We start from the raw sequence: 21,577 nt of genomic DNA, 5'->3' as shown, positions 1-21,577 counted from the left end.
GGTCTATCAACGGCTACTAGTCGAAGGGCTATAGGCCACCTCCAGCCTCAGAGGCAGGATGCCTCTGAGTACCAGTTGCAGGGGAGTAACAGCAGGAGAGAGGGCTTGCTCTCAACTCCTGCTGGTAGGCTTCCAGCAGCATCTGGTGGATCACTGTGTGATACAGGATGCTGGACTAGATGGGCCTTGTTGGGCCTGATCCAGCAGGGCTGTTCTTATGTTCTTATGGTTGTTCTGCTTAACTGATTTCAAAATATATGAACCATTCCAGGTGCAAAGATTACAAGCAAGCAGATCTAGGCTAGAGATGAGGAGGGATTTCAGAACTGTAAGAGCTGTTTGACAGCAGAACAGTAGGCTCTCCTTCATTGGAGATTTGTAAACAGTGGCTGCAAAGGACATCTTTCATGGTCACTGAAGCCGGAGCGGTGGGCATTTTATCACAATCAGCTGAAAAAGCACTCAGAGAGGGGGACGTCCTGCCTTCTCCATACGAAGACAAGGACCAATCAGCTCAGAGCTGATTCATTGGAAGAGTGAACAGAGTTGCCCCACCCCCACCAATAGGAGAGATATAAAGGGGGATGGTTGAAAGGGCATCCAGTGTTGTGCGGTTTGTTTCCTCTTCTCATTGGGGTCCCAAATCTCACCAAGATGTTCTGGGCTCCTCTTCTGAGCCTTCTAGCGATGTGGTGCACAGGTGCGGAGCAGGTTAAGGAGACACTGAAATAAGGGTGAATGTGAGTTCAGTGGACAGAGTGTGATGATTTCTGCAATGTCTTTTTTTACAGGTTCAAATTCTCTGCTCACACTGTCACAGCCACCATCAGCCTCAGAACCATCGGGAAGCACGGTGAAACTCTCCTGTCTCATGAGCAGTGAGACCAGCATCAGTGGCAAAAATACGTACTGGTACCAGCAGAAACCTGGGAATGCCCCACGATACCTCTTATATTATTATTCTGATTCTGACAAGCACCAGGGCTCTGGGGTCCCCTCTCGTTTCTCTGGCTCCAAGGAGACCTCCAGTAACAGCTTCCATTTAACCATCGCCGGAGCCCTGGCAGAAGACGAGGCGGATTATTACTGTGCAGCATGGGATAGCAATGTGTGCCACAGTGGCTCAATCTTATGAGAAAGGGAAACAAGAACCTCCCGCTCTAATCCCTGGGGGGCTGAACTGGCAAGGCACATAACACAAGGCAAGCTGTTACTTTCAGAAACAGGAACCTGTAGATAGGGTGGCAGTGTGGCATCACGAATGAACAGAACGAGATGCAGGTCAGGACATCCCTGTCCTCAGATCTCACTTCAGCCATGAAATCACCGGGAAGTCACAGATGAAGCCACTCCCCTGGGGAAATGATCCTCCCTCAGCCTTGTTAAATGTGGGGAGGGCTCGGTTTGCAGAGAAGGGCCAAAGGAATTGACATGGTGGGATGAACTTTGAAATGATAGACCAAGTAATTGCCAGGATCTCTCAAGAGTAGGTGTTGAGAGACAGAGATCTTCGTTTTCAGTTCTTCGTTTTTTAACTTTTGCTTATAATTTTTAATTAGAAACTTTTTTTTTAAAAAAAATTGCAACTAATAAATGTGGTTTCAGCTTGGGTTTTCAATGTGTTTAATTTCACTGTTTTATATTGGATGTATTGTATTAATGTTGTGAACCACCCTGAGCAGTAGCGTACAGGATATTTTATTTTGAATGCATGCATGCATGGATAAATAAATATTTCAAATGAATGAATGAATGAATGATCTGGTGTATAGCTGCTGCTCCCCTCAAACTCTGCACAGTGTCTGGATTGCAGATCTGCGCCCAGCCTCCTGATATATGGACACATGGCTTGCCATCCCATGGTCGTGTGTCCAGGCCCATCCAAACAGCTGCAAGCCAGCCAGCTGCTTTACAGACTGATCCTAGCCACAGCCTCAGCAGTTCAGGCAGGGTATGGCAACGTCTCAGTCAGAGACTAGCCGGCTGCTTTTCGGGGGACAAGCAGGAATGCTTTTGTTTCCACCTGGTGGCCCTGGGTCAAAATCCTCTTGCCTGCTTCTTGCTGAGCTTGGCGTTGGCCATTGGAGTGGGGACGCTAAGGCATTGAGGTCTTCTTTTACATTTTGTCCCTGTGAATCCTCACACCTTGAAAATGGCTGGGTTCCTCCTTCATTGGTGACTGCCAGGAATTCAGCATCAAACAGCTGCCACAAGAGATTTCTTGTCGAGATTTGCATTAGAAACAGGGATAGCGTCTGTGTGGGCGCAGATTAACCGCGTGGGGGAGTGCTTCAGCGGCACTGTCGATTGCAGCACACCAGAAGACAAAGTGAAAGAGTCAATTCCTTCATTTGTTGACCTGGGTAGAGACCTGCGAAAGCGGAAATACAATACAGAGAAGAGAGAAGATAGTCAATAAATAGCCTCTTGTTATAATGAATGACTGGGCAGGGGCTGGCAACCTGGACTCTCCAGCCGTTCTTGAACCACAACTCCCATCATCCCCAGATCCAATTACTAGATTACGGCTGGGGATGATAGGAGTTGAAGTTCGACATCAGCCGCAGAGTCCAGGCTGCCTACCCTGCCATTATAACAAAAAGATAGACGATTGGCTATCTTCTGGCTTAGACATCTCCACCTCAGTGTTGCTGCCCAGAGCTGTTCTCCTGAAATAATTGACCCCTCTGAGGAATGCCGAAAGGAATCGCTTGGCTGAAAAGCTTGGGTGATTCAGAGGGCACTCTTGGCGGTGGTCAGGATGGGATTGCGGACTGTTTTACCTCTCCTTCCCACCTCCTTTCCCTGCTCTTCTTCAAGGGACTTTTCCTGACGGGACAAGGGGGCAATTTTATACCCTTTTACCTGTAAGCCCCACTGTAACTTCCCCTTGCCCCCGCCCCCGGACATCCATGGGAAGAGGAGGAGCATAGGTTAGTGCTGATATCTACTAATTTGAATATGAGGGAGGAGCGTGGTGTCTTGCTGATTTAAGAGCGGGTAGGGAGGGGTGTCCCAGAAAAGTTCTTGGCTTCAGGAAGCAGAGCTCATCTGGTTTTCCCATCATGCTTTGCGCCACTATCCTCCTGCCACTCCTCAGTTTCTGCTCAGGTAGATACTCCAGTGGGAAATATATTTCTCTGAGTCATTTTAGCCAACAGACATTTAATGTCTCATGAGACGTTTCCTTCTTTTTCAGGATCTTTTGCAGCGTATGTCGTGACGCAGCCATCATCCGGTTCAGTGTCTCTGGGAGAGACTGGCCGAATCACTTGTTCAGGGAATGGCATTGGGGGCAAGAGCGTGCAGTGGTACCAGCAGAAACTTGGCCAGTCCCCAATGCTCATTATATACGATGACAGCACCAGGCCCACAGGGATCCCAGACCGATTCTCTGGCTCCAACTCCGGCAACACAGCCACCTTAACCATCAGCAGGGCCCAAGCAGAGGACGAGGCAGATTATTACTGCCAGGTGTGGGACAGTAGCACAGCTCACAGTGACACAGACCAAGGGGGAAGTGAGACATAAACCTCCTGCTACCAAGGGCACCTGCTATCTCATTGTACATTGGCATGGGAGACCTTTGGGTGACGGGTGAACTCGTACTGTGTGGAACAAAGGTGATTGCCGTGAATGAAGTTTTTTCTCTTTCTGTTCTGTTTGGATTAATGTTTTCACGACTTTTGCTGCATGGTTTTATGAGAGCATGTGGATGTGTAGTGATCAGCCTACCCTCCTTCTAAAGAGTTAGGAGGGAGTGAACCCTTGTCTCGACTGACAGGCTGGTGAACTCCAGGGTAGCCAATCAGTAAACCAGATGGGTGGGACTTAGGAAGCGGTTGCTGGGAATTCTAAGAACAAGAAGGGTGGTCTTTGTTGGAGAGAAGCGGGTGCAGAAAGGCTTAGTGAGGGGCAATGGTGTTTTGCTTCCTCGTGATCGAAACCAGCATTTTGCTGCATGGTTTTATGAAAGAATGTGGAGGAAAAACAGATCTCTGAGGTGGAAAGTTCAGCACATGCTGTGCGATTATATATGGGATAGACCAGTATTGCCCAAGCTTTTTCATCCTGAAGAACACTTACTTTGCCCAGCAAAGGGGACAATTCATGCTTGCCACCACAAGACCAGCCTCTGTGAAGATGTAATTGATGGGCACAGTATCCATTGGAATCCAAGAGCCAGTTCACACAATCAGAATCAATGAGATCGTTCACACAACCAGACCTACAGAGGTAGGACTGGGCTCCCGCACGTAGGGCCAGTCGAGTGATGTGCCATGTTCACTCCTGATCCCATCGCTCCTCCCCTGAGTAGCCCTGCTTCTAAACCCGGGCTTACAGTGAGGTAGGTGGACCCTTTCTACCTCACTGACCAGTCATGTGGGCACTTGGGCTGCCAGCAGCCATCTTGGCCATAGAGGCCAGGGGAAAGAGTGGCCCGGCAGCAGGGAAGTATCCCAATGCTCACACAGTGCATTGTGGGAAAATGAAACTTGAGGTAGGCACCAGCAGTGGCTACTGGAGGGATGCCATGGTGAGCCAAATAGGGCCAGTTACACTCCCCTTGCTAAATACAAGGAAATCACCACTTTAAAGTGTGCCTCTTTGCTCAGCTAGCAGAGTCCAACTGGGCCATTTTCAGAATGGCCAACTGTTCTGGGCCATTTTCAGTCCTCTCTGGGCCCCTCTGCGCTAGCAGCGGCCATTTTGGAGGCCACCACACATATGCACTGACCATCTGTATGACCAGGTCACACAAATGGCCAGTGCACATGCACGCTGGGCTCCAAAGTGGCCATTGCCTGGGCCAAGAGGCCCAGAATGGGCCGGAAATGGCCCAGAACAGGACGAAAACAGCCCAGACTGGGCCATGTGAGACTGGGAGAGGCTGGCCGGAAGAGTGGGACCACTGGAGACACCCCCCCCAGCAGCTGTGGCAGCACCCCCTGCCCAGAGATGGTGAGTGTTCTAAAAAAAAATATTCTGACTGTAGAACCAGCACGAATTCGAGCCAAGCCAGGGATCAGTTTGATGGGGGCAAAACTGAACATGCCCAGTTCTGTTCAAGTCCAGTTTGGACTCAAACTGAACTAAGCAAACCAGTTTTGTGCACCCCCCTAATATTTACCTGAATCCAAGACTATTCCCCCCCGCCCCAAGTTCCTTGATGCTAGAAATTGCGGGGTCGTCTTAAATTCAGAGTCCCCTTCCTGTCAGGTAAATTATAGGTATAACCTGCATTTAACCTTTATTTCTAAGGGAACCATCTTAAGTTCAGTATCATCTGACCACTAATGTGTTAAATAAAATAAATGAATGAATGAATGAATCTTCTTTTGGGGTAGATACAGTAGGATTGTGAGACTTTTCTATCCCAGCTTATATTTTGCCACTGGCTGAACAGAAAGGTGTTTGAATTCCTCTCTTGCAATCAGTCATGCAAAACATCTGAAACCCAGAAGTTTTCAAGTAATCATTTGTCTCTTGGCTAGGGGGACTGTTCATACTTCCTTTTTGTGTGTGTGACCGGAGGTGACAACTCATGCACATCTGACCTCTGCTGGTGATGACTTGCCTTTCTTATTCCTGGTTTTCTATGGAGCTGGAAGCTGGAAGGAGCGGCTGTTGCCTTCATCTCTTTGGTTTTGCTGCCATCTTCAGGTTGCTCCTAAGCAGGAAAGATCCATCATATGTCTTGGGCTGTAAATTTCACCCTGGGAAATGCAGTTTGGCAGTTCAACTCAGAGACACCAGATGGAGATGTGACCTAAGCAATAAAATACTTTGGAATCATTTGCCTGATTCACACCCGGACTAGCAAATCCAGCTAAACGTGCAGGGAATCTTCTACAGCCTGGCTACCGGTAGAGGGTGAAAGCTGACAAGAGATTCCTTCTCTTTTGCCTTGTCACAGATAGAACTTCCTTCTTTGCGATGTCAGATCCTCAACATGGTGCCTGCCTGGAAGGAAGTTAAGAACATAAGAACAGCCCTGCTGGATCAGGCCCAAGAAGGCTCATCTAGTCCAGCATCCTGTTTCGCACAGTGGCCCACCAGATGCCACTGGGAGCCCACAGGCAAGAGGTATGTGCCTGCCCTCTCTCCTGCTGTTACTCCCCTGCAACTGGGACTCAGAGGCATCCTGCCTTTGAGGCTGGAGGTGGCCTATAACCATCCATCTAGTAGTTGTCGAAAGACCTCTCCTCCATGAAGTTATCCAAACCCCTCTTCAAGCCATCCAGGTTGTGGGCTGTCACCACATCTTGTGGCAGAGAATTCCACAAATTGATGATACATTGTGTGAAAAAGTACATCTGTTTGTTGGTCCTAGATTTCCTGGCAAAGTTGTATTGCTAATCGTTAGTAACATCCTTGGCTGATGTACTGTATTTACCTGAATGCAAGACTAGCCCCCCACCCCACCCCCGGTTTTTAGAAATTGGGAGGGTCTTCTTTAAATTTGGGGTCCTCTTCCTTTCGAGTAATGCAGGTATAACTTGTATAACTTCTACTGTTTAACGGGGGGCGTCTTAAATTCAGGGTCTTCTTCTATTCTGGTAAATATGGTACTGCCCAAAGTTCCATCCACTAGTGCCCCATACTAACAAGCTGGAGGGGTGGAAAATGAACCGTAACTTCCAAGGTACCCTCAGCCGCTCTCTCACTGCCTTCTGGATCTGGATTGGGGATAGAATTCCCCAGCCAGGCAATTGATCAAGGTAGGGAATTTCTCTCCCACACCAAACAAATGACCAGCAGTTGATCGGTTCCGCAGACGTTCTGTCCAATCGCGAGGAACCGCAGTTGGGCGGGTTGATGAAACCAGGGGTCCAAGGTTGGGACTCCAATCTGAACCCATGGGTTGAATGAAACTTCAACCCAAGGTTAACAGCAGCCTGCGGGTAATTCAGAACTGCAGGCTGTTGGCCTCAGAACCAGAGTTGAGGGAGGAAGTTCCTCCCTCAACCCCAGCCCGGTTGGCTATGCGGGCTGTCCTTCTGTCAAGAAGGATGCCCACACAGCGAGCTCCACCGCATCTCTGCAGTCTCACTCACTGCAGAGAGTTAGCTCTCCTGAACATCTGGATTCAGACGGGAGAGTGGGGAGGGGGCATGGAACCGTGAACCCAACAGACCTGCAGTTTTCCATTTCCATTTCCTGCAGTTTTCCATTACATGCAAATGTGGCCATGGTTTAGAACTCCATAAAACACCACAAAGCAATACACAGAAGGCCATCCAAAGAAGGAAGTGAGGGAATGGATTCCTCCAGAGAGGGAATTCCATAGTCTGGGGCAACAATAGAGAAGGCCGTGTCCTGCATGTGGGACAATTAAGCTTCCAAAGGTGTTGGCAGGTGGACCACAGCTTCTTACCCCCCAAAGATCTTGTTTTCTCAGTTCTAGGCTGCTTAGGGGTATTCACCAGTACCCTGATTCATACCGAAGATGTTGGAGGAGAGAACTTTATGCAGTGAGGAGAGAGAGGAGCTCGTGATGAGTATCTGGAGACTGGTGCCTGAGGTCCAAAATGAGAGGAGAGCTGGTCTTGTGCGAGCAAGCATGACTTGTCCCATTAGCTAAGCAGGGTCCACCCTGGTTGAATATGAATGGGAGACTAGAAGTGTGAGCACTGTAAGATATTCCCCTTAGGGGATGGAGCCGCTCTGGGAAGAGCAGAAGGTTCCAAGTTCTCTCACTGGCATCTCCAAGATACAGCTGAGAGAGATTCCTCCCTGCAACCTTGGAGAAGCCGCTGCCAGTCTGTGAAGACAATACTGAGCTAGTTAGACCAATGGTCTGACTCAGTATATGGCAGCTTTCTATGTTCCTATGTTTATTAGGGAAATTACATTAGAGGTAATAATTGAATAGGGACAGGGATCAAAATATGGGATTGTCCCTCAGGCATAATGGCAGCTAGAGCACATGCAGATGTCCAGAGTAACTGCCCCTTCTTCCAAAATAGCTGGATACTTCAGTTGCCCTCTCACGCTTTCACCACTAACTGCTGCCACAAACCGACAGATGTTTCTATAATTATGTGAATGGGCTTTGGGGGCATCATGTGCCTTTCAAGTCTGTTGCACAAAGAAGACAAGATTAGACGACAGGATGTCCCATGTGACAAAACTGACATCCTGTGGTTTGGGAACATGTCAGTTGCACACGAGAGACGGTTCATCAGTGGAGCATTACGGGCCATGGTTCCTCTACAGGACTAGAGAAGGAAATGCTTCTCAAACTAGTGCCTTTTACTATGGGAGCAGTGCTATGAAGGCTTGCATCTGGAGTGTGGACCTTCTCATCCTTTGGGCAGATGGAAAATGATTCTTCCTTGGGCATATATTAGAATCCATTTTAATCAAAGGGTTGTCCAATGGATATTAATGGGGTAAAGAGCAAGCTTCATGGAAACACAACAGGATATCACCTAATTCCCAAAGAATCCATGGTCATTGGGCTATTGGTTTTTCAGATACTGCTTTGGAGTCTGGAAATATGAATTTATATGATATCGTTAGAACAATTGGATTACACATTTCCCAATCCAAATCAATGGTCTGTCCTGGAAATACCACTTCTCTACATCATTCGAAACTCTGTTTCCTACCCAGCATGATTCAAGAATCTTTCTGAAATAACACCCAACGATCCGGGAGTATTTGATAAGCGGAATGGATTTCCTGGAAAAATGGGTTCCTTCTAATGCTGTCTTTGATTCCACTCAATGTTCATCCTTCAAAGAAGGGAGCTGAAATCACATCTCATTTGGAAATGTACCACCTGGAATTTTCTAAAGGAGAAGGATTATGCAAGAGAACATCTTCAATCTCCTGGTCTAAAATGTCAGAAGGGATACAGTGGAGCTGTGATTCGGGTAAGCAGGATAGTACCTTCCCCATGGGCATGATCTCTCTTTGATCGTTTCACCCTACTTGAAAAATGTAGGTACCTTGGTGAACTAAGTAGTGATTCTGCCAAAAAAACTATTATTAGTTGGGTATTTGTTTGAAGCAATGCCCGGTGGCCATTTCTGAAGTGATACAATGGAAATATGGAATCCAATCTGTTATGTGGAATTATATGGAGTAAGGTTGTGTTTGGGGCACCCCTTATATTTATGGAGTTGAGTTATTTTGGTGGGGAAGTTGTTACAAATATAGTAACCATATCTGGCTAAATTGCCCAGATCACACACAAATTTGAAGAGAAAGGGGGTAGTTGCATATGCACGCAATGATGGGATGTGATAGTTACATTATGTGCTTATGAGTTAGAAAGACAAAAGAAGTAAATACACTTGAGTCACTACAGAGAGAGAGAGAGAGAGAGAGAGAGAGAGAGAGAGAGAGAGGAAAGCCACTAACTTTGGAATAGATCCAAGCCACACAAGAAAGAATCCCAAGCGAAAGGTCTGCAGTTTAGAGACAGAACTCCTGCAGAAAGTCCCAACTTCCATCCCTGGCAGCATCTCCAGCTAGGATTGGGAAAGTCTTCTGCCTGGAAAACTGGAGCGCTGCTGCCTGCCAGTGTAGTCAATGCTGAGCTAAACAGACCGATAGTCTGACTCGGTGTAAGGGAACTATCTATGTTCCGATAGCAGTAGAATGAGCTATGGAAGAACTTGAGTAGAAGGAAGCCAATGTTGAAAAGACTCCCAAAAGACTCCCAAAAAAAGAACTTCTAGAAGAAGCATCTGGTTTAAACCAAAACCACTCTTAATGGATGTTACATATGGTGGCTGACATCCAGACAAAATTATTCCTGAGTGGTCTTCTTGAAATTAAATAGACCTTTAGAATAAGGCCTGAGAAGTGCTTTTGGGGTAGCTTAGTCTGGTGGTTAGCCATTCCTTTTGCCCCTAGTACGATATCAGCAGCCACCTAATGGTGCAGCGGGGAAATAAGTTGACTAGCAAGCCAGAGGTTGCTGGTTCGAATCCCCACTGGTATGTTTCTCAGACTATGGGAAACTCCTATATCGGGCAGCAACGATACAGGAAGACGCTGAATGGCATCATCTCCTACTGTGCAGGAGGAGGCAACGGTCAACCCCTCCTGTAGTCTTGAACAGCTGTCCATACACTGTTCAGTTGCCCGACTGGGATAACATCCTTGTTTCCTGATGGATTATTCTCCTCCCAAGCAATATGAAGCATTTTGACAATGAAGAAAGATGGGCACTAATCCCTCAGAACATCTGCTCTTCTATCATCTTCCACTTCAATGTCATCACCAAGATGGAGCGCTCTGCCAGAAAGCAGAAGCAAACATCCGGTGCCAACATTTTTTGTATGGCCGTGAGTCACTGTGTGTATATCTTCGGCGGCGGGACCCACCTGGAAGTCACAAGTAAGTCACTTTAAAACTCACGTACAATGCCGTTCTATTCATTTTCCAACTGCTTTTTGGGTTACTTTTCCAAATTTGTCCTTTCCAACCTGTTGGCTTGGTGTCAGGCAGGTCGTGTCTCTCATGGTGAGTGGTGCATTGATTCGCTTTAGAAGACCAACGGTCAGCTTTGCTGCTTCTTCCTTGCAGCCTCAATGTTCCTCAAATCAACTTGTAAAATGTGTCTTGCCTTTCCAAAATGATTGTGCTTTCTATCTTTTGCCCACGTACTTTAGAGTAAGTGCCTTTCAGCAAACAGACTAATGTGGGAGGAACATGTATTAAACCAGGCTACCCGTCCCCTGTTTCTTTAGATCATTTTATTTTCCATTTCAGGAAGTTTTATATATGTTTTATATATAATCCAGTCATACTGTACTGAATGGGGTTTTTTGGTTGTTAATATTCAGGTTTAGCTTTCTTTCCTATTGAGGGGAGAATATCTGGGTAAAAATTAAGTCAAAATGAACAAACATTCATTATTATGTGGTCATTTGATATAGTGGTTTAAAAAAATTGCTTGGAGCAGACACAAAAATGTCATGCCATTTTATGATCGAGCACTGACAAAATTAATCAAATGTGTAGAAATTTAATACAAGATAATTTCAGAAATGATCTTCTTCGCTTCCCCCCGTTGTTATGGCTGAATTTAGAAAATATTGGCTACCATAAGTCAACTGAAGTAAAGAAATAGGAGAATTAAATAATGGGTTTTTCTGTGAAAAAAATCAAGTTGAGTTTTATTCTGTAGGCAGCATCAGGTTTTTGAAATAGGCAGGTTAATTTGGTTGTATTTTTAAAAGAGGGTACAAAATAGATCTTTTAAGTCATAAGAAAGAATTGTGCCCATTTTGTTCACCTAAGAGTTTATAGCTGTCTCTCTGAGTGCAAAGACCCTAAGCCCAAGCCAACTCCTACTAAACTGAGTAAAACATATACAAAGAGAGGGTGATGGTTTATGGTAACCTTCTGCATCTTAAATTCTTCAGCAATAAGTGTCAGTATAACTATCTTCCCCACAATCGGTTGCTGACCCCAAATCTTGAGAATTTAAGACAAAAACAAAAACTGCAGATCGTCATGATGATACAGTCCAAAGGAAACCAAAATATAATATCCCCATTTGACTGACTAAAAAGTCATAAGGAAGTTAACAAATTTTTGTGTCCATCCAAGTTTCTGCGTTCATCAGGTCGGATGCTTAGCAACGTGACCATAAGTAGCTTGTGATATGATGGAATGGAGACAGTCTATTACAAAATGCAGACAGGGGCCGTTTTGATCTTTCCTAGCAGCAAACATCCCCCCCCCCGCCCCTGTGCTCTTCATTCCATTTTATTTTGTTTCTTGGCTAAACATCCAGCCTGATGAGGAGTTTGGTTGAACTCAAACGTTTGCTCAAACATTGAATGAAAACGTTTTTCATTAAATAAAGGTTACTTTTGAATCTTTAAAAAGTACTACTGATAGGTCCACCAGGACATTCTTCAAGGCGAGCTCTATTGAGCTGAGCATTGTGTTCAGAGGCTTTGCACAAAAGAACTTCCAAGCTGATTTTGCTAGCTGTTAGATGATACTTGCCATAACAGCCAGCAAAATGTCTTAGACAGCTGCAGCATGTGCATAAACCAAAGATCTCATGTAGTCTTTTGTAAAACCTGGTTGCAATCCTGCCAAACTTAATTGTTTTAAGTCACATTAATTTCAGTGGGCAAAACTAAGCACAGGCATAACTCCTGTTCAATCAGCGGAATGTAAAAGAGACAGGATTGTGCCATTTATTTTTAAACCTTGCTCATTTCTTGCTTGGCTGCCTTACACCTGAAGAACTATAAATCTGCTGTGAAGCAGATTCGCTCTTCAGGTACCCCAAGGCATAGTGCCATGTGTGGAAAACCTCCTGGAGATTCCTAGATCATCCTGGCCAGTCACAGAAGATTGGCAACCCAAGGAATTCTATTGATTCTTCTGGGAATATTTGCAACTGGAATGTTATCTTTTCATCAGTGTTCCTGGCAGGGTGAAGGCTTTGTAATGCTGAACTCAAGAGCCTTCAGTATAAAGATGATTGACAGGATTGTATCATTAAGTTTTCTGCTGTTGCCCATGTTGGGAGCAAGATTCAAGTATCATGGCATAGCCCACAGACTTCTAGGACTCTCATAAGCCACCTGCATAAATCAGAGCAGCGCTTTCTAAATGAACCACAAAATCTCGCTCGTGTTTAAAGAATGTGCCGTTGATTGGAAGCACATTGTTCTGGTGTGTGACAGCAGGATTGGAACATCTTCCGGAAACTGATGTCTATGGACTATACTCTGATACTTGAGCTTTGTGTAAAGATCTTGGGTCAACAGTGGAGAGCTGGAGGCTAAAATTGTACCTAGAACTAAGCCCTATTTAACACAGCAGCAGGACATCTGAGTTAAAATGTGCTTCTCTGGGCTGTGAGAGTGTGCAGAATTGAAATGAGCAAGTTGTGAGTTCTATCTGTCCTTTAATTAAAAGCTTAAGGCAGCAATCCTGAGTAAAATATGAGGGCTGGGGTTATCAAACGTGGGTTCCCAGATTGCTTTGGACTACAAATCCCATCATCCGTTTGCCATTGTGGCTCAGTGTGATGGAACTTGTCACCCAAGAACATCTGAGGACCTAAGTTTGAGAACCCCTGTACCACAGAGTAAAAACCATTGCATTTGGAGGGAGGAACTTACTTCTGAGTACACGTGCATAGGATCAGTTTGCACAATATGCAGATGGGCTGCAGTGAAATCCTAGGTACGCTTCCTTGTGAGTAAGCCTACTGGATGCAGTGCATCTTGCTTTTGATTAAACTTGCACAGGACTGAATTGCACGGTCACGATCCTCTGTTCCTAACATGATCGTAAGTCCCACTAATTTGCAGTGAAACTTGCTTTCATGCCAACGTGCAAAAAATCAGGCAATGAGGCATACTTCTAAATTGTGTTTTGATTCTAATAGCTTAGTCTTGAAATGGGGCATTTAGACCATAATTCCAGCCATAATAATTTGAGTTATGAAACCCAACAAATAAATTGCATTCATGCTATTAGGTCTTCTTTGCAAGGGTGATTATGTCTGAGGTCTTTAGTAAGTGTGGTGTGATCAATAGAACCTTTGTGTTCAGTTTTACCTGAATAACATATAGCTAAATTCAGCAGAAGCTGGGTTTGTGTATTATGACACAACATTTGGCATTCCTAGATTCGGCCCCCCCACCCCCGATTTTTAAATAAATTTTTGAAGTAAGTTGCTAGTCCTCAAGTTCAAAAGAGGGGAGGGGAGATTGGAAGGAGACTAGATAGACAGCTTTGCATTGATCAGTGTCTACTGGATGCATGCACAGACCTCTGTCTCTCCCCGCTGGTTCGTATACCTCCACCTCACTTCCAGTTTCATCCCTTTCCTTTCTAGCAAGTAACTCAAATATCTGCCTTATGGGAATTTGCTCTGATATAAAATTGCAGCAATGTAATAGAAAGTCTTGTGGGTGGAGAGCTGGTCTTACAGTAGCAAGCATGAATTGTCTGCTTGGCTAAGCAGTTTCTACCTTGGTTTGCATTTGGCTGGGGGACTGCATGTGAGCATTATAAAATATTAGGGTTCGGGTCACAGTTAGGGTTAGGGTTAGAGTTAAGGGATACAGCCATAGATCAGTGGAAGAGCAACACCTTTGCACATAGAAGGTCCCAGGTTCAATATCTCGTAGCATCTCCAGGTAGGGCTGGGAGAGACTCCTGCCTGCAACCTTGGAGAAGCTGCTGGCAGACAGTGTAGACAATACTGAGCTAGATGGCCCAAGGGTCTGACTCTGTATAAGGCAGTTTCCTATTTTTGTTCCCACCACCATCCAGCTCTGAACACATAACACCTCAGATGCTCCCTTCAGAATAGTCTTAGACCAATTGCCTCGTCGGCCACACCCAATCTTTTCTAACTCTCGATTCTGTCCCTCCCGAACTCAGGATCTCTGCACCTTGAACCTCTCTGAGCCAGTTGTCTTGTCATCTGTGCAGCATGCAAATCTACAGAGATTCAGGAACAGATCCTGAATCCAGGGGTTCACAAACTTGGGCTGAGATGTTCTCCTACTGCAGCTATAACTTATAAAGCAAAAAGACCCTTTTGTTAGTACAGCCAGTTGGAAAGGGAGAATCATCAGCATGTCCTTACGTTCTGCTGATAAGATCATTTCAGGGACATAGGAACATCATCAGACCATGGGTCTATCTAGCTCAGGATTGTCTTCACAGACGGGCAGCGGCTTCTGCAGGGTTGCAGGCAGGAGTCTCTCTCAGCCTTATCTTGGAGATGCTGCCAGGGAGGGAACTTGGGGCCTAGATGCTCTTCCCAGAGCGGCCTCATCTCTTAAGGGGAATCTCTCCCAGTGCTCACACATCAAGTCTCCCATTCAAAGGCAACCAGGGCAGACCCTGCTTAGCTAAGGGGACAAGTCCTGCTTGCTATCACAAAACCAGCTCTCCTTCCAGGGCCAATCTTAGGATTCTTGTTAGCCCATGGTGCAAAAGCTAAAGGTATTTGCTGGGAGCAGGGTGACACAGCCAAGTCAATTTTGAGGCAGTTTTTGAGATCTTCTGCAGTAGAGCACATTCTCAAGTGGTTTGGTTTCGTTCCTAACATAATTCCTCCATGTCAAAAAGAAAGCAGGAAGGAAAGAGCTCAGATGATTTGAGCTTTTGCTTTTCAGTTAAACTATCATATCATGGGGTCGGGTGGGGTGCGGATTAATGCATAAGCTGCACTGACAGTCAGTCTCTCGCTTTACAGGATGACTTTGGTACTAAAGATATTTCCATTTCCCTTTTTTCTCTAGCCGCTGGGCAACCAGCAGTGCCTCCGAAAGTGCATCTCTTCCCTCCATCGTCTGAGGAGTTAACGAGCAAGAGGAAAGGCACCTTGGTCTGCCTGATTGACGACTTCATTCCAGGCGCCATTGACGTCACCTGGTTGGCTGATGGGAGCCCGATCACGAGTAACGTCGAGACCACCCGGCCGACCAAACGCAACGACAAGTACGTGGCCAGCAGTTACCTGTCTCTGACTGCTGCCGAGTACGAGAAGAAGAGTGAATATACCTGTAAGGTGACCCATGACGGAAAGTCCTACCAGAAGAGCGTGCAGAGGGAGGCCTGTTCTGCTTAACCCTTTCGTGCCCACAGGGTTGTGCTGAATCCTGAGCTCCTTTGCCTCAGGAAGAAACCTAGACATGCCCCATGCAGTTACCTCCCCTCCCCGCTGCCCCCTCCCCATTTTCCCCTCTGTACTCCCAGTAATTTACAAGAAGTCCCCTTCCCCCTTAGCTTCTTAGACACCTGTGTTGGTAGGATGAATAAAACCAAAAAAATATGCCATTTTGCTGCCTCTGTATAGATTTCCTTTGGTGATGATGAAAAAGAAATATCATTGTTAATGTCATCTTGCAGTAAATAAAACAGACAAAGCTCTGCCCTTCTGGTTCCATATGTACAATTCATTTTCTCCCTATAGTTAAGTGGGATGTATTATCCAGTGGTGGTTTTCCACATTCCCTCATGCTGGGAAGTGGCTTTAGTCCAGTGTTGCCTCTAACAGAGATTCCCAGATGTTGGTGACTACAACTGGCATCTTCCCCAACTGACCCACATCATCATTGGCCCACATCATTGTTGACACCACGTCATTGGCCCACAAAAGAGCTTTTGTCTGGGGATGATGTGATTTGTAGTCCACAACACCTGCGAATCTCGGTTAGGGGGGACACTAATTCAGACAATCACACCCTTGAAGGTCGATTCAAGCAACTGTATTTAGGAGGAACAACAGAAGCCAGTTGTATGGAGCAACACAGCAAGGCAGTTTCGGGAAGGACATAGCTCAGATGAAGAGCATTTGCTTTGCGCTCAGAAGAACCCAGGTCCAATCCCTGACATTAGGGCTGGACATAAGATCCATCTGATGGACATCTTAGATGGACATAAGATCCATCTGAGCCCCTGGAGAGTGGTTGTCCATCACTGTAGGCCAGTCTAAGCTAGATGGACCACCAAAGCTCTAACTTGGTATCAGGCAGATTTCTCTGTAACCAATCAACAGACTTGTGGACGACACTCTCTGAACATACTGCAAGTTCTCAGCTTGTGCAAAGCTAGGAGTGGAAGAGTTGATTGGACTTGGAGCAAATATCACTTCCAAATTCAGAATCACTAACACAAACGGGAATCCACCCTTTACATAGCATGGATTAGAATATTGCAAATGTCCTCAGGGCTATTATTTATTTATTTATTTATTTATTTAACACATTTTTATACTGCCCAAAACTTATGTCTCTGGGCGGTTTACAACAAGATTAAAAAAATGATTAATTAAAAACAAAAGCAAAAAAATTAAAAGCAAAATTAAAAGCAAGTAAAACAGAAATTTTAAAACAATATTCTAAAAACAACATTAAAACAATCAAAACAATATCAGTTAAAAGCCTGGGTGAACAGATGTGTCTTTAAAGATTTTTTTTTTTTAAAGTTGTCAGAGATGGGGAGGCTCTCATTTCAGCAGGGAGCGCGTTCCAAAGCCTCGGGGCAGCAACGGAGAAGGCCCGTCCCTGAGTAGCCACCAGAGGAGCCGGTGGCAAATGCAGACGGACCTCTCCTGATTATCTCTATGGATGGTGGGGTTCCTGACGAAGAAGCGGTGATGATGTCATTTCTTGCATCTTTGCCATCCCAGTCCTTGTCTAAGCAATGCAAGGCAATGCACATGGTTCCCCCACCTTTTCCCCTTACAACTGTTCTGCGAGGTAGGGAGGGAGGGAGGAAAAGGCTGAAACAGCAGCATCTAGTAATTTCTTGGCTGAGCAGAAACGATGACTGCTATTACTTATATACTGCTGTTCAACAAAGAAATGTTCTTAAAGCAGTTTACATGGGCACCAGATTGGACCCATTGAATGGAATCATAGAGCTTTAGTCCTGGAGGGGGTCTTGGAGGATTTTTAATTCGTTGGAGTAAACACAAGATTGGCTCCATTGAATAGAATCATAGAGCTCTAGTTCTAGAAAGGGCCTTGGTGGTCTTTTAGTTAACTTGAGTAAACACTAATTTGCACCCACTGAATGGAACCATAGAATTTTAGAGTTAAAAGGGAGCGTGTAGTTCTACTAGGCCAATCGCTACTCTCTTCCAGCTGCAAACATTATTGTATGATAAGGAGCATAATGGATTTAGGAATATGCTCCAAGTATGTGCTCCAGCCATGAGGAGCTTCATACTAAGGAGAATGTGGAGTGGAAGAGATCTATGTCCAAGGTTCAGATCCTAGAGGGGCAGAACAGCCAAACGACATGGCCTCCTGAGTGTGTCACAATGTATAAAATGTTGGGTTCAGATAGCAAAGATCTAGGTTCAAACTCCCAGTTGAACCTTGAAGGACACAAGGAGGAAAAAATGGCAAACCACAGTTTTAAAAAAATTCATGCATGGCGGAAAATGCTGCAGGTATGATGAACAATAAGGAAAGGGAGACAAAAGAACATGACACAAAGAAAGAGGGGCTGAAAATGATGGACTGTCCCCTGCCCACATGCCTGTCTGCAGTCCCCAACAAAATACCAATGGGTTGCTTTGATGTAGCAGAATATTCACAAGCACTCCAACACCTCAGCTGCCAAATGTGGAAGTTCAGAACAAAATGCTTACAAAGAGGAAGGTCAATACTAGAGAGGTTCAGAGTGGCTTATAATCTTGCGAAACGGCTACTGAAAACAGGTGTTCTGTGGCTGACTTTGTAAAGCATAGTAATAGGCAACAGCCTGATTCACACAAGTCATTGGCATCGAGGTTTAATCTAGGTTAGTGACACAAGTGTGACTGTGGGAACCCGCACCAAGGTGGTTTATGGTGCTAGATGAATATGAGATTCCCGCCATGTTTCACACCATCATGCTAATGTAACCCAGATTAAACCTACATTGGAATGATTGTGTGAACCAGTCCAATATTTTGAAAAAGGGCCAAAGGGAAGTAACAGTAAGAGGTCATGACTTCTCAGGACCAGTAGAGCAACAGCTTCAAAAATTACAGAAATTGCAGGCACTGCAGATCTTAGACTGAGCTGGATTCCATGGCAAATATTGATAAATAAAAGGATTCTGACGTGTTCCAGTATAAGCAACATTTCTTAAAATAAGGAATATATGAAGGTTCAAGAACAATGTTTTGAGAGCAATCCTACACTCAGATTCAGTGCACAGAAGATGCTGGTCCATTCCCTGCAGGTCACTTCCTGATAGGGATGTGCCGAAACACGATTCAGAAGCCGAATCGCCGACACAATCCCTTTTACAAAGAGGGTTTCCAGAGCCCCTTTAAGAAGGAGGAGAGCAGGTCCATACCTGCTCGTCCATCACCCACCTCCACTGTTGTAATCCCAGTATTCCTCACTGATATCTCTGTGCGCCGGCAGTGCATCTCCCAGCTGCCCCTGCATGTGACACCAGCATGCACATGGCCTCTATGCATGTGCAGAGGCCATTTGAATGGTCAGCAACCATGTTGACCACAGAAATGGCCAACATGCATGCGCAGAAGCCATGTGCATGTCAGTGTCACGCACAGGGGCAGCTGGGAAACGCCCCACCAGCAAGTGGCGATATCTACGAGGAGCACCAGGATTTCAGCAATAGTGGCATGGAGGAGGAGCAGATATGGACCTGGTCTTCTTGTTCAAAGGGCTGTGGAAGCCCCCATTTTTTGTGCCAGCAATTTTGACTACGAATTGCATGTTAGCACATACCTACTTTCTGATAACTTCCTCATAAACAACAACTTAGTACAACTGCACCTAGGTGGCCAGATTTGGCTTTTAAAAAGCCAAATTCTGGCTTACGGCCCATTTGACCCACGAGTATACCCCTTAGGTTCTGGCAACTCTGAACTGCACACCTTGCAGGAGTGGTCTACCCGGGTAGACCAGTCCTCCAAGGTGGGCTGAAAGACTAAGTCAGTGGAGGGATGGTCTACCCACTGATCCCAATCGGTAGACCAGCTCTCCTATTTTTCCGGGGAGAGCTAGTCTATCAGTCGAAGTTGACAGGTAGACCATCTGCTCCAGACTGGGCACATCTACCCGCCTCATGCAACTGGTCTACCCAGCAACCCCAATTGGTAGACCAGCTCACCCTGGGAAAAAGCACCATTTTGACAACAATTTTTCCAGAAAAACAGGCCTAAAAATGGTGCTCTAATCACCCAAATCAATTTGGGTGATTCAATGGTGATTCATCGGTGATTCATTGAGACAGACAGCTAAGCCAGCTGTTCTCAATGAATCAATTCAATTGTTCTTCAATTCAATCGAACTTTGAATCGTATCACAAAATTTGATCCATGCACACCCCTACACTTTATGAATCTGGCATCAAATTCTTGATAGATTATCACCCCTTAGTGAAAACATGCAGTTTGCTCCCAATTCTACTTTAGGTTAAATTCTGTGGGAACCTTTCAGAGACAATCAGCAAGTCAACAATCAACCAAGTATAACAGCTTATTTAGCTAGAAGGCTGAGATAAACTAGCAGCTAATTAAGGAAGTTCATATTTACAGTCCAGTGAATGGGGGATTAATTTATAAGAAACTATCTGAGCATAGCTTTGCTGTCTACAAATTTACCTACCTACCAGCACTTTTATATAAGCAACACATTCTACATCAACTAGACTGGAGAATCCAATGGTGCAAATTCTATGGTTTTCCATCCTAGAGATGAACCTGGCAAGTATATAATTTTTCTTTCCAATCACATCATCAACTGCACCTTCCTTGGAAATGGGGAAGGATTCCACCTAAGGCAAGCAAAGGGTTTCCCAACTCTTTGCTTTCCTGCCCTGTAGGATAGGTGTCAAGGACCTTTCTCTGCTATGAACTAGAAGTAGGTTTTTGTACAGCTCTGTGTCACTGTGGTGGATCTTCGGAGGTGGGACCCAGCTGACAGTCACAGGTAAGTCACTGGTTTTCTCTTTACCTTTTCCTTCTCTTGTGCCACATTTTAACATTTCCATTATTTTCCCCACTTTTTCTTTGACTCCTAGCTGACCGTAGGTTTTCCACCATTCAACTCAGGCTGATCCGTAAATAGGAATTGAATTTAAGCCTAGCTAGAGCTGGATATTCTAGGACCATTTTGTATGACTTTTCATTCCTCTTCCCCAAACCCTGGAAATTTTGCAGGAAAAAAATTCTCCCCCTCTTTTTCTTGGACTGGCTTAACATGAACTACTTTTAAAATCTCTTTTGTGACTAAATTCAAACTCTGGGATAACTTTAGTGGAGAATTCAAAACGTAGTAGAAAAGTTTCTTTGAGGTGCAGCATTAGGGGTGTGCATCTTTTTGAAGTTCTAATCAGATCCAATTCAATCAGCTTGCTTTGATCCGATTTAAATTAGAGCTGAATTGGATCCGAATTGAATCTTCTGTCTCTGCATATCCCTATGTGGTATCTCTGAGTAGCACATATGGCTTAGGTATTTGCTTCTATGCAGGAAGGTAGATTAGGTTATTTCTGGTCGGGAATTCTGTGATTCCATTTTTAGATTTCCAGCAGGAATACAATAATGGAGTTATATAAAGTGATATCTTACATGATTAATTCGTAATTCAAATCAGCATGTTCTCAATCTTTTAAAAAAATAGTGTTTCCATATTTTATTTGATTAATGCAGATATAAGTAAGTTGGAGGTCAACATTCTGAATAACATCACCAAAACTAATAAGAGATTCAACTTGGTGGAAATTTTCTGAATACAGGTTATTCTAGGGGTGGGAATTCAGACAAGGAAAACAGCGTGAGGAAGAAAGTTAACCATCGCATACCACTGTCACATTGAGAACTGGACTTGCTTGTGACTCCTTTAAAATTAAAAAATGTTGGGATTTCCAGTCATGCATGTGTCAATTGATTTTCAATCATGGATATGTCAGTTCACAACTCTGTGGGAGTGTATTGACATAAACCAATTGTAGATCACAGTCTTATAAGTTGATCTGTAATTGTTTGTGTGAAAGGAAATTCTGAACTCAGAGGGTCTAACTTCCAAGTAGCATTGTTGGTTAGGAGTCCATAACTGGACCCTGGATATATTTGAAATCTTTTTTTTAA

The 21,577-nt window shown here is 44.9% G+C and overlaps 2 protein-coding genes and 1 gene segment (V, D, J or C); all 3 read left to right on the top strand.

The window, feature by feature from the left end:
• The window catches only part of LOC128337918 (immunoglobulin lambda-1 light chain-like), a 98,124-nt gene extending 82,235 nt beyond the window's left edge, over positions 1-15,889 (top strand). For 3 of the 6 annotated variants that reach the window (XM_053279603.1, XM_053279604.1, XM_053279607.1), the window contains exons 3-4: positions 10,323-10,356; positions 15,255-15,889. In XM_053279603.1, coding sequence (XP_053135578.1) covers positions 10,323-10,356; positions 15,255-15,583 — 363 coding nt within the window. In that variant the 3' untranslated portion in view covers positions 15,584-15,889. Of the gene's footprint in view, positions 1-616; positions 701-791; positions 1,113-10,320; positions 10,357-15,254 lie in introns of those variants that run through there. The other 3 variants (XM_053279602.1, XM_053279606.1, XM_053279605.1) reach the window with 3 other exon arrangements.
• The window catches only part of LOC128337920 (immunoglobulin lambda-1 light chain-like), a 109,606-nt gene that overhangs the window by 69,900 nt on the left and 18,129 nt on the right, over positions 1-21,577 (top strand). The window lies entirely within an intron of this gene.
• Positions 1-21,577, top strand: part of LOC128337919 (immunoglobulin lambda variable 5-52-like) — a 37,757-nt gene that overhangs the window by 12,755 nt on the left and 3,425 nt on the right. The window contains 1 exon segment of the V gene segment in view: positions 20,381-20,417. Within this exon segment, the coding sequence occupies positions 20,381-20,417 (37 nt within the window).

Source organism: Hemicordylus capensis, chromosome 15 (genome assembly GCF_027244095.1).
Source record: "Hemicordylus capensis ecotype Gifberg chromosome 15, rHemCap1.1.pri, whole genome shotgun sequence".
Taxonomy (NCBI): domain Eukaryota; kingdom Metazoa; phylum Chordata; class Lepidosauria; order Squamata; family Cordylidae; genus Hemicordylus; species Hemicordylus capensis.
The sequence above is the reverse complement of the archived record's forward strand: the minus strand, read 5'-3'. Positions and strand labels throughout refer to the sequence as shown.